This window comes from Python bivittatus, unplaced genomic scaffold, assembly GCF_059951505.1.
Source record: "Python bivittatus isolate LINGU-HERP-01145 unplaced genomic scaffold, Pbiv_v1 ctg000190_np1212, whole genome shotgun sequence".
Classification (NCBI taxonomy): Eukaryota; Metazoa; Chordata; class Lepidosauria; order Squamata; family Pythonidae; genus Python; species Python bivittatus.
In genome coordinates, this window is record NW_028277042.1 from 3,738,969 (window position 1) to 3,752,488 (window position 13,520).

A 13,520-nucleotide genomic window follows, 5' to 3' on the forward strand; every position below is an offset into this window, starting at 1 on the left:
TCAAGGCTAGGGGAAGAATCAAAAAGGAATTCCTACCGAGAGGCATTTTCTCGATCCTGCCCTTGAGAAGGGGCTCAAGAATTCTCCCCCCATGGAGAAATTTGGAGAGATCATTTCTTCTCCCTCACCCCCCCAAATTTCACATTGCCAAAGAGGTCTCAGATCTCCACACTGCAAATTTTTAAAGAATGCCCTTAAATTATTCTGAGTTTATGCTTCTTCCTTTCAAAGCACCTGGCTGAGTTTATCTGGGCTTGGAAGCTAAGCAAAATAGGGGTGTCTGGAGGGGGCACCACCAGGATATCCCATGGCCAGAAGATAAGTCAAAACCTGTCCCAAAAGGAGGCATACTGTGGCCAAAAATGAAATGCATGGACTTCTTCAAATAAAGTCATTTCTTTAAAGAGTTTCTCCCTGGTTTTAAAATTAAAATAGGTGTATTAAACTCAGCAGACACTTAATGCCCAAACCCGGTCTTTTATTTCAATTCATTTTTCTTTTAAAAAGTCCTGAAAAACGGTGTCATGGAACTTTTGGCTGCCAAATTTCACTGGCATCCCATTTTGACCTTCATTGGAGAAATATAGTATATACAGTTTCTGAGGTAACTTGCTTTGATTTTAGACCCAAGGACCAAAACCAAGGACTTGAAGTCCAGACATCTTAAAGTTGCCAAGGTTGAGAAACACTGGGGTAGAGGAACAGATGGGCTGACTTAAAAAGTTGACTCAGGTTTTTGAGGAAAGGCTGGTTGGCTTGTGAGAGAAGGATGGGTGGAGGACCTCCGGAGATCCCGTTCTATGGCAGCTCTTCTAAACTTTCTGGATGGGCTCAAATCACAGTTTGTTTACCAGTCCTGGTGACTGATTGAATCACCGTTTGCCGGATTTGCGCAAGGTGGTTTACAAGCCCCAATGGCTGGTTTCACATAACGTTATAAATCAAAACTAAGCACATCTCAGGGTGGTATTATTTCTCTCAGGCTTCACCTAACAAATATCTTCCCAGGCTCTTTTTATGGCAAGAACCAGACCCAGCTGAGGGAAATTCAAGTCTTCTTTGTACCAGAAACAAGGTCCAATTCTTGTGCCTTTTTCTCCCACCAGTGTCGTCGTTATTATTTCAATTTGTATGGTTGCCCATCTTATCTAAGTGACTCTGAGCAGCTCACAACAGGTAAAAACAACAATCCAATAAAAACAAGTTCAAAAACCAATATACAAACATAGAAAAAGCACCAATAATCACTTTAAAACAAAAATCATCATGATCAGCAGCAAACTCCATCCTTATATCAGCTCAACAGAGCCATTGTTTATGTTTCTGGGGTACTATCTATTGAAACAGAAGATCTGATAAAAACAAGCTGAAACACCAAAATAATGTACAGTATTTTAATCTAGCTTTAGGCTCGATTATGGGGCAGACTCCAGTTTCATATTTATCTGCCAGTGGCATGAGTCTGCCCTGTTTCAGAACCCAACAAACTCAACAAACTCAGCAAATATAAAAAATCAAATTGTGTGCTGCATAAAGCACATAAGAGTAAAACGATAAAGTGCTAAGTTCTCTTTTATCAATAAGACTACCCGTTCAAAATTGCTGTACGGTAATTTCCGATGTTGCCTTAGCAGTATGCCCATCAAAATCTCTGCGTTAACAGGATAAGAGCTTCCTGCTTTTGCAAAGGAGGGGCGGGTGGCATCTGTCCCTGGTTATTGCAAGGTACCATCCTAATCTCAGCCTGTTTGCTTGTGACCTTGGCAGTCCTACTAGTCTGCCCTGTGTAAACCCTGCCGCTGACGCTCCTGTCCTCTGCAAGTGCTGGGCACCACCTCGTGGCTGTCTCTAGCATGGCAAGCGTTTGCACATTGCTTGCTTCCAAAACCTTTGGGACCACCACCAACATTGCACACAGGGGTACAGCCTGGGCATAATGTGGATGTACCCCACTTGCACCCCACTTGCACCCCACTTGCACCCCACTTGCACCCCACTTGCACCCCACTTGCACCCCAAAGGTTATCACTGCTCATACTCAAGACATGGCACCACTATTCTGTTGTGCTTCCAGAAGGCTCTCCTTTGATTGTTTGAACATGCAGATTGCTCTAACGTGCCCTGGCCTATAAAAAAAAAGTTCTCCCTACGTTTTTTTTAAAGACAAAGAATATATTAACCCCTTTAACATTGTTTTCAAGCCGCACACAATCTGATTGCTGAATTAACCCATTTCATGATTCTGCACAATATAAAGAATCAGTTTATCTAAATGGGTCCTGTTTGTGCAACACTTGAGACCCTTACAAACACACACACGCAGAAGCACGTACAAACATAGTATGCAATTCAGATGGGGTGAGGTGTGCACAACACACTTAACTAGCTCAGTTAAAGATGTGGTGCTGCATTTGCACAATATAAAAAGTGTGGTTAGTTTTAAACTAGGTTTATTATGTTTGTGGCTTAGCATGTTTTAGCATGGTCTGTGAACCAGATTCTGATGTTAAATCCGAAAATCCTTTATCTGAGCATCACACATTGTCTAAACAAAGTTACATTTCAATAACCTGGTTTGGGATTTGTCTATTGTGTGATTCTGGCCATGTTGCTGCCTGTACAGTCCTGAATTTGGTCTGGAGAGAGGTGCCAGTAGGGCAAATAGACATTGATGGCTGTCGCCTAGCAAGTAGCTCATACTACACCACAAGCCATGGTTTATTTAGCCATGTTTTACTGAATAAGCCTCAGTTAAAGGGTTCACATCTTGCATTATGCCGTAAATCATGATTCATCAACCAAGATGTTCCATTTGTTCTATTTCGAGAGCTCTGAACGGTTAAAGGAAAAACAGCTGGTTTGTCCATCCGGGTTTCAGGCTGAGAAAAATGAAGCCCAGGGCACTCAAATGCTGAGGAGCAATGGGGAACCTGGGTTCTTCATCTCAGGTAGGCTGTGGCAAAAGGGGAAGGCAGTTTTGACTTTTGTCTTGGCCTTTTAGACTTTGGGTTTCGGGCTGGCTGCAGGCTGGTTAAGGACGATGCTGGAACTCAGAGAAACAGCCTGGAGTCTAGTGGACTTGATCAGTGAGCTAAGTTCAAGGGGGCTAGTCGTGGCTAGTTCAGCTATAGTGGCGAAGCATGCGCTGTCGGAGGATGTGAAAGAACAGGGTAGGGACAGATCATCATGGAGAAAATCTATCTATGTCAGTGTTGTCCAAACTTGGCCACTTTAAGATGAATGGACTTCATGCTGGCTGGGGAATTCTGGGAGTTGAAGTCCACTCATCTTAAAGTGACCAAGTTTGGACAACACTGATCTATGTGGTCGCGAGGAGTTGAAATCGACTTGATGGCACATAATCAATCAGTTGAGGCAGAGGTTCTGTTTCGTTTTATGGACCGAGATCTGGACCGTGTGCATTTGTGAGAAACCCAGGGCTAGCGCAGCACCTTCATCCTGGGGTTGATAACCATCAAGAGCAACTTCATCAGATAGCAGATCTTCATTTCTTCTCTTTCAACATCCTTCTAGGTCCCTGACACTGTTAAATCAGGTACTTAGTGATTGAACCCATGGTGCTCATTCTGAGAAGGGATCCAGCCTTCAGTGTAGTGTTTTTCAAACCTGGCAACTTTACAATGGGTGGACTTCAACTCCCAGAATTCCCCAGCCATCAGAGGATTGCCGTTTGTGTGCTTCCCAACCGGCTTGTGACAAGCAGAGTTAATGGAGAATGTGGAAGTAAAATCACAGGTCGTGGTCACGTGATGTTTCGCTTAATGACCACAGTGACTCGCTTAATGACCAAATGGGAAGTGATGTTCTAAATCTGTCGGTCATGTGATCTTTCACATAGCAACCATGGCACTTAGCGATGGAGTTGCCCGTCCCAATTGTGGTCACTAAGCAAGGACTATCTATATATCAAGGGGGTAGAAGGGTTTGGAGACCCCTTGTGAATATCAATGAGGGCCCCACCACTACACCCTGTGTGTCCATGCCTCATTGCAAACACATTAAGCCCAGCCCAGGCACAATGACAGTGTGTGTGAATCAGTCTTAGAATAGGCAATGACAACTTTTCTCCCTCCCAGTATTTTGATTATGATTAACGTGATCCATAATTTATCCATAATTTTTACTTAATTCCAGTGGGTCTACTCTAAAACTAGGTTCAGATATGGTTTATCCAATAAAGCACAACTGGCAGATCTACAAAACAATAATCTCTGCTTTGTATCCAAGTGGCTGAAGGAATAATTGATACGGAAGAGATTCAATATCCTTGCACACATACTGTCAGACACTTGCCATATTATGAGCTGGAAGAAAAAATCAAATGTAGACATCTCCTTCTCAAAACTTTTATTTTTATTATGCATAAACAAACACCTGTTGTGTAACATGGACTTCCATCAGACTGGAGATCTTTTATTCAAGAATCAGGAGAGATGAGAACAGAGAACAAGAGATACAGTTGGTGGGGCGAATGTTTTTTCTGCATCTGTTAAAAGTCAAGTTCCCAACACACTCAAGAATTGGCAGAACCCACCCCCCCGCAGTAAAACTATGTTTTTATTCTCAAGCTTCAAATTCTCACATCTAAAACCAATATTTTCTTACAGAACGTCGAAGGCAATTTAGAAGAGTGTTTTGCAACCTCAGCAACTTCAAGATGTATGGACTTGAACTCCCAGAATTCCTCAGCCAGCATGAGAGTTGGTCTATGCAGGCTGGCTGGGGAATTCTGGGATTTGAAGTCCACACACCTTAAAGTTTCTGAGGTTGAAAAACACTGGTTTAGGACAAAGCCTGATTTGACCCAAGGCTAGCAAGAGAAAAGCGCTAACAGGTATCGGATTTGGAGGCCAAAGAGTTCCAGCTGGCAAAGTGGGCCTCCGGTGATCTCAGCTGCCTCTATCATTCCCAGAAACCAGGGCTGCTTCAAGTAGTCAACCACAATCAGTTTATAGTCAGCACATCACTCTGGATCACATGACTCAGCTGGGTTTGGAGGTCGCTCAACTTCTTCTTCAAGCCAGATAAGGCTGAGAGGACAATGGTCTCAGGACGCAGAGAACCACAGGACTCCACATTGTAATAAAACCTAAGGGAGGATAAAAAGGTTGGAGGAGCTTAGCTTAATTGGAGGTTCAAACCTAGCACTTTGGGTTTGTAATCTGTGGTTTTATTAATGTATTCATTGTGCTCATGGGCCACTGAATCAGCAATTCAATGGCTCCTGGCAATCTGTGCCTTATCATGGTGTTCAACAAGCCATGATTAAAACAAAACATGGATTAAGCTGATGTGTGAACAAAGTACTGGATTGACTTCAGGGGAGGTAAGAGAATGTCATCGCCCTGAGAGCTGCTTAGACTGGTCTTCTCCAACCAGCTGCATTCCAGCTGCAGAAAGTCTGGTTTAGGTGCCCTGTTCCTCACCTTTCTGGCTTCCCGTTGGGATCGTATGGTGCCTGGGCTTCATCTTCATCAATTTCAGAGTATTCGCTCTTTGGCCTAAAAGGAGACAGAAACACACAGCTGATGTGGCAAGGTGCCTCCTTCCTGTTCTTATCTGGGAGCTGTGGATACCCAAAGTTTTATAAGTCAGCTTGCACTGAATAAACTAGGATCAAGAACCAAAAACACAGAAAAATCTTGAGCAGATTTGGGCAATATAATGGCTAGGGAAGTCTTCCCAACATGGTACTCTCCAGAGCTTTTCAACTTCAGCTCCTAAAATTTCCGGCTAGCACAATCATGCTTTGAGCAATCAGTGTTCAGTACAGCACATCAGAAAAGAAGAGTAGAGTAGCAGGCTAAGGAAGATTTGGAAAGGAAGACCCCAGCTTCCAAGCCCAAGAGTTCAACAATCAGGGTCAATTAAACTGATCGCTCCTTCTGAAAGGATAAACCAAGGTTGAAATCAGTTGATAGAATCTTTGTTTCTATTTTCTTTTTAGCCATCCAAATAAAATACTACGTAAATATATGCAAGTAAACCTGGATGCCAAATAAACTTTTTGAAGAGTGTAAAAAAAAAAAGAAAAGAAAAGAAACAGACATTTAGGCTAATTTGTTATGTCTTCAGGGTTAGGCAGTAAAACCTTTAAAGCCAATTTACATTTTTTCCCAATTCTACCATACAGTTTGACGCTGGACAGATGCCTTTCTGATTATGTGCAGATACATGGCGTCGTGCTATTTAGATTCTACGGTGGATTTTTTTTTTAAGTTTCGGCATCCACATTTCTACAACTTTTTGCATGGAAGGAACTGTTATCTGTATATGGACCAGTATGATGTTAAATATTTCCTCGCTATTTATTGGTCTGGGACATAAATAAATGATTTGATTCCTCACTATTTTTCTATTTCTCTACCAGAAAGAACGTTATTTTTAGAGGTGGACTGGGGAAAATCTGGATGGTGGTTGATTAATGAGTGGTCTTTGCGCTCCTAGTTTTTGACTCTTCATTCTTCTGTGCGGTATAGCTTCAACCCAAATGGATGAGTCCACAGCCAAAATTCACAATCCAGAAAGCTTCATTAGGCCTATGATCAACTTTTCTTCTTTGAAGAGAAGCTACCCATTTTCTAACTAGCAAAGTTATTCTGAAATGCCAGAGTTTCAAAAGCATTTTGCTGCACTCTGTCCAAGCCCATGTGTGCAATACCTGAATTTCAGCTAGGATTTATTCAGACGATCCAGAAAGTTGGTTCTTCAGAAATGGTAAATAAATTTGTTAAGATGTCATTTAAGAGTAAGAGGTCACTATATGATTTATCTATATCTGCTGTATAAGAAGTCGGAAGTCAGTCTTCTTGTAATATTTCCTTTTTTCCCTTTTCTTTAATTTTCCTCACTTTTGTATTCCTTCTTTATCTCTCGTTTTCTACTTTTCTCTTTGATTATTTGTTCTTGTTTGCTTTTATCTGTATGCTTTTTATAACTTAATAAAGTTCTTATAAAGAAAATAAAAGAAAAGGTAAACAAATTGACTCCTTTGAAGTGTGGTGCTAGAGAACATCTGGGACTGCGAGATGTTCATTCCATCATTCAACAATAGATGAAGAAGAACTACACTGCTCACTGGAAGCAGGAAAAAAGAAGATATTTTGGACACAAACGCAAAGGTAAGCATCACTAGAGAAGACTGTGATGCTTGAAAAGAATCAAAGGCAATCAAAAAAGAGGATGTCAGAAGACAAGGTGGTGAGATACTACCACAGATGACAAAATGAGCTTACAGAAACTCAAAGAGGCAGGTATTGACAGACAGTCCTGGTGAAATGATGTCTTTCAGGTCACAAAAGTCAGAAGCATCTGAATGACTAAACAACAACAGCAATGAAGTGTTTACAGAAACATACCATTCCTCAGGCTTGGGGTAGACCGTGTGACGCAGGGCATTGTCTGGATCGTATTCAAAGGCCACTCCTGCTGTGGGGTTCCACTTGGCATGCTCCTTACCAAAACCCTTCTTAGCGTAGGCCCGGAGTCTTAATTCCTGGCCTTTCCGTAACTTGACAATCAGGATGTCTAAAAAAAGAACCATGGTGCACAAGGTTGAACGGGGGGAATGTCAGCTGGACTGGAGGCCCTGCTTATCAGAATCTAAGCTCAGATGCATCATGATGTGGTGCCCATCAATTTAAAGCAAGACATTTGATGTTCTGCTTACAAAGTCTTCTCCAACCTGATACCTTCCAGATATCTTGCACCAACTCCCGTAATCCTGGGACATGGCCAGAAAGTGTGGGAACTGAGAGAATATCTTCATCATCGCTATCATCTATCCAAACTTAGGATAGCCACCCAATTCCAATGGTTTCTCATTATCAACTATAGCTGTGGTATCTGCTACTCAAGTGATGGCACGTAGACCAGCCATGATGCTCCTTCTCCCTAAAAGGACAATCCTACTTGGGAACATACCATCTGGTTCAACGTAGTCATTGGGGTCATTGTCCCGCCTTCTGGATGTCACCTACAGAGGGCAAAAGAAAGGGAGGTCAAGGAACGAAGGACTCTCCTCTTCAGGACAGTGTTGGCAGTTCAACCTACAAAGTCTGAACGAAGTTATAGACTAACAACGCTGGGTTTACTAATAGGTTTGCTCCTGGGCATGACGCTCTTGCCAAAAATGGGAAACAGGAACAATTATTTTTAATGAGGTTAAACCTTCTTTGTGGTTAGGGTTATGGAATGGTAATTGGGAATGCAGTCAGGGTTGTACCAGGACTGTGGAGGTCCAAATTCATGCTCCAACTATCTAACTATGTCTCAAATGTCTCAAATTTGCTTTGCTGAATACTGAAGTTACAGTTGCTAAGCTCCACAACATGCTAAACCACTAATCATGCTTTACAGATCACAACGGCTGGGTTCACGCAACATATTGAGCAGAAACCAATCACGGGTTGGTTGAGTCAGCATCTTGTGTGAATCCAATATAAATGGAAGGAGCAAGTGGAGGATCTGGTCAGTTAAATTGCATTAACCCTCCAAAATGTCCATTGCATGTGAATGGAAGTCTGTCGAGGTGGCTTATACCTAACTACCCGCAATTCTTAAAGATGCTAATGCCAATATCTGATACATGCAGTAGCTCTAATTGCTTTGGCAGATTCTTATGTTCACTTGTTGCTTAAGGAAGGCCACAGGCCTCAATATTTTGTCTGAGCAATCGATGGCCCTCTTTCTTTGAAAGAAGTGCTCCTCTTTGAAGGAGCACTCCTGGCATGCCCCTTCACTGCTCAGAGGCTTCAGGAGAGACAGCCAGCATCCCATGAGAAAAACCAGCTGAAATCTTGCTAGGTCTAAACTACGTTTAAGCTCAAACCTTTACTCATTTCTGTTCAGGGGAACTGACAAAGACAGAGAATTCCTAAGGTTCTGAGCATTTTGCCAGCCAGGATGTTTCAAATACTCTTCCTTGGGAGATCAGTCAAATTAAACTATGTTCTATGCGGGGGAAAAAGACTTTTTTTCCTGCTCCCTTTCTTCTTCTGTGATTCTGGCCTATTGAAGGAAGCAAAGAGATTTAGTTGGGTAGAGGAGTTTAGCTCTGGTCTCAAGGAGGAGGAAAAGAGAAATGGAGATGAAAAAGAAACTCAGAACAGCCCTGCTTTGACCTTTTTGTCCTTAGAAAGAGGCAGGGGAGGTTCTGGACAGGCTTTCTAGATTCTGTTAATAGTCCCTGCAATGATCAAGTTGCCTTCCTGGATCCCTGCCACGCCTGTGTCTTGACCTGACCTCCCTTGAGGACTCTCATGTTGAGGCAGAGAGCAGGAAACTGACCGGTATAACTTGAGAGTTGTTGGAGATGAGGTCCCGAGATGTGACGTGCCGCGTCTGATCTTCGTTGCATCGGACGTCGAGAGAGAATTCCACTGAGCACTCGGGACAAAACTCGTCGCAGGTGCAGTCCTGGTGAAAAGGGAAGACAGGAAGGATGGAACGGTCCCTCTAGAGCTCAGTTCTCCCAGGGGATTGTCAGCCCTCTAAAGCAGGCCAAACTTGGAAACCTGTTCGGCTGAGGTCAGAAATGGCTTTTTCCGTCATGTTTCTGGAATGGCCTCTTGGGAAGTCAAACTAGATCCCCTGGGCATGGTCTTCTGGAGGTCTGTGAAAGCCAGCCAGACTATTCACCATTGGTTAATTGTCCTGGTTGCTTTTATATTTTGATTTACTGTCGTTATGTCCTGGCATCATGCTGCATTGGAATTTTTGTACTGTGGACATTTTATTATATTGCATGTTGTACTTTAAGCCAACCTGAATCTAGAAGGAGTTGCTGGAAGAGAAATTTAATAAATACAGGTAGTCCCTGGGTTGAGAACGCCCAGGTTACGGGTGACCCATAGTTAAGAACGAAGCCTACTGTAGCAAAATTCGAGTTAAAAACACCATGATTCGAGTTAAATACACAATGGTTCAAGTTAATTACACAATATTACTTACACAGTATTATACAATAATATTGTTCCAGCTTACATACAAATTCAACTTAAGGACAACCTTGGGAATGGAAATCGTTCTTAAACTGGGGACTACCTGTAATCACAATAACAAGAAAGCAAGCCAGGACAAAGTAAGTCACTGGGAGCCGGGAGGCATATAAATTTTTTATTATTATTATTATTATTATTATTATTATTATTATTATTATTATTATTATTTTAGTATCTGCAACAAGAGAGCCTTGTAAGAGGCTATTCTGGGGAGGAGGAAAATCAAAGCAGGAACGTTGACCCTCTATCTCTACTCTTGTACTGATCCTCCAGAAATCTAGTTGATTGCTGGCTTAGACTTACCCTGGAGTATTGCAGCTTATCAACAACACCATCGCTGGTAAGTGGGATCAGACCTAAGTGGAGAGAAATTAATTGATGATGAAAAATGAATGATAATACATCTCAGGGACAAAACGAGGTCAACTGGAAGGAGCGACTGTAGTTTTATGTTTATATTCCAGATCATACTGAATAACAGTAATACACAATATCCTAGTTAGGGGTTGGGGGGAGCACAGAATGAGAGACCTTTAAATAGAGATTGAGTGTAGGTGGAAAAAGGAAAGCCACAGCAATGCCCACAGTGGTTGGTACACTTGGTGGCATCCCAAGGATCTGGACAAGCCTCTGGACGCAATAGAAACGGACAGAATCTTAACTCATCAATTACAAAAAGTTGCATTACTTGGAACAGCACATATAATATGACAATATCTTTGGCTATTCTAGATCCTTGGGAAGGATCTGACAGTTAAAAGCTCCAAATCCAGTCAGAACTGTCTGGCAGACTGTGTGTAAATAGCAATAATTATAACTTAATCTAGAAAATCCCTATAGACACTATTTCCTTCTGTTTCGTGAGTACTCACCTAATCTGTGTGCAATGAACTCATCATGCAGCACTGATGAATTGGCATCAATCTGAACCCAGTCTATAGCTGAAAACAAAATAACAATGAAGTAAACATACCCTACTTCAGACACATTATGCAAAGACTTAGCAGTTCTCTGGAAAAGGCTGTGATGCTGGGAAAGGTGGAAAGAAAGAGAAGGAGAAGATGTCCAGCAGCAAGGTGGATGGAGTCAGTTACAATGAGGATGAGCACATTGTTGGAAGGCCTGAAGGACCAGGTTAGGGAGAGATTACGATGGAGAAAATCTATCTGTGTGGTTGCAAGGAGTCAAAAGCCACTTGATGGCACGTAATCAATCAAAACGTATTTTGGGCCAACAATTGCAGGTTGTACATAAATGGCAAAACACCCTAGAGCAGTGTTGTCCAAACTTGGCCACTTTAAGATGAGTGGACTTCAACTCTCAGAATTCCCCAGCCAGCTGGCTGGGGAATTCTGGGAGTTGAAGTCCACTCATCTTAAAGTGGCCAAGTTTGGACAACACTGCCCTAGAGCAAGTGGATAATGCCTGTACCTTGGTAAAATGGGGACCAGAGATGGGAAAATGGATGGCAAAATTTCAAGATACATTCTATGTACCGATAGAATGGTGGCCTGTTCTGCAGAATGAATGTTTGCCAAACAAAGTGAGAATGGCTGTGAATAAAAGTATGCTTCTGCCCATTTTGTTATACGGGAATGGGAGTTGGGTGTGTCAGGAGGAAAGGTGAATGCAGCAGGAATGGGTGATTCAGTGTGAAACAAGAAGGGGTAGGGTCACGCATGAATGCATGCCGGCTCAATATACAAGGAAACGACCAATGCAGAAGAGCACAGGGTGGTGGTTCGGTCATAAAAGAGAGAGTGAATGAAGACAGAACTGCAAAAGAGCCAGTGAAAAAGAAGAGAAAGTCTGAGAAAGTTGTGGCCGGATGGAGATGCTGAGATCCTGGGAGAAAAAAGGTCATTGAGAAAACTACAGAACAAAAGGCCACGTGTGAAGCTGTGGACAGATGCAGTCAAAGCAAGGCTGGTTTGTGAACTACAGCAAATGCTGTTGATGTAAATTAGTTTCAGCTATGTTGCTTTTCTATTTTTTAAATGTCTTCATCTATGGCTCACTATTTCTTATTCCTTTACTGTGCTCCGTGTTACACTGGTGACCCCAAAGAGGTATAGCATGATGGGTGTATATCTGTGTATGTAGGTAAGGGAGAGCACACACATACAGAACTTCTTTTCCTAAGCACCACGCTCACATCTTGCTTTCCCCATCCAGTGAGCTCCTGTCAATTCAAAGGAGACATACACACATGTAACTTGCACAGACATAGGAAGATCAAGTTCACACAGGTACATAGCGAATTTTCTTCCCCAATTAATGCAAAGAGAAAGCAAATGAATGAGAGAATGTAACAAAGGGTTGGGGAAATTACCTATGATGGGAACTTCGGCTATGAACACTCGCCTGATGGAATTCGCGACTCTGGAATGAAAAAGCACCTATTTATCGCACCTAAACTGCAACCACCTGAGTTGTATTTCTGAGTACTATGACATCATATTGTAACGGTGAGGAATATCAAAATGATATAATCGTTTTGTGTTTCAGAGGTGCTGAACAAAACTTTAAGGGTGAGAGCCAGCACCTTGAACCGCATCCGGAAGGCAAGTGGAAGCCAGCGCAGCCGCGGGGCACCCAAAACTGCGCCTGCCGCGGCCTGCGGGCCAGTGGCAGCTTCCGGGTGGTCTTCAAGGGCAGCCCCACGTAGAGCGCATGGCGCCATCCAAACGGGAGGTGACTGAGGCTCGGGTGACGGTGCGCAAGGGCCCCCCAACCCCCAATCGATGCCGGTCCACCCACGCCGGAGGCGCCCGGCGGCTGCGCAGGGCCAAAACCTGCCTTCCCTTCCTTGGAGGAGGGAGCCGGGCGCCTCGATGCGCAGCGCAGCGCCGCAGTCGCAGGGACGGCCCAGCAGGGCGGCCTTCCCCCGCGTGAGGGGGCCCGCGTGCCCAGACCGGCTGGCCGCCGAGGGACGCGGCCCGGGGCTGGGCAGGCGAGCGCGCTCGGCTGCAGGAAGCGCCGCGCAGGGCGCAGCGGAGAGCCGCTCCCGGGCGGAGGAAGGCGGCGGCGCCGGGCACCCTGCGGCTGCTGCTGCTGCTGCGGCTCCGCCCGCTCCCGCCGCCGCCGCTCACGCCAGGTCGGTGTTCTCGATGATGAACTTGACGTTGTCGTCGCTGAGCTCCGTGATGCGCACCGTGGGCTGGTTGGCGTACGGCATGGCGCGGCGGCAGCGGGGCGCGCTGGCCGGAGGCCGGGCTGGGGCTCCTCCTCCTTCTCCGCCGCGGCTCGCCTTGCCTCGCCTCCTCCTCCTCCTCGCCGGGGCCGGCCAGCCTGGCCCGCGCCTGCCTCCCAGCGACCCGGGAGGACCCGGGCCAGGCTGCCTCGCCCTCTCGCCGCCTCTCTGCGGGCTCGCCCCGGGCGCCTGGGTGGCGCGCTGCGCTGCGCTCCGCCCGGGCTTGCTGGTGGCTTTCGCGCCTGGCTTAACCCTAAGCTGGCGCTAGTTAGAAAGTGTATTTGTGTGCTTCTTTCTTCGAAGGG

General features: G+C 44.5%; 1 protein-coding gene across 1 annotated transcript; it reads right to left on the bottom strand.

Annotated features, from left to right (window-relative positions):
* Nucleotides 1–4,353: 4,353 nt before the first annotated feature.
* On the bottom strand, nucleotides 4,354–13,520 carry POLR2C (RNA polymerase II subunit C). Its single transcript, XM_088135925.1, has 9 exons — nucleotides 13,115–13,520; nucleotides 12,355–12,404; nucleotides 10,895–10,963; nucleotides 10,326–10,378; nucleotides 9,310–9,438; nucleotides 7,945–7,996; nucleotides 7,380–7,548; nucleotides 5,448–5,522; nucleotides 4,354–5,110 (listed from the first exon to the last, which is right to left on the bottom strand). Exons 1-9 carry the CDS (start codon nucleotides 13,198–13,200, stop codon nucleotides 4,966–4,968), a joined length of 828 nt encoding a protein of 275 aa, XP_087992051.1. The 5' UTR covers nucleotides 13,201–13,520; the 3' UTR covers nucleotides 4,354–4,965.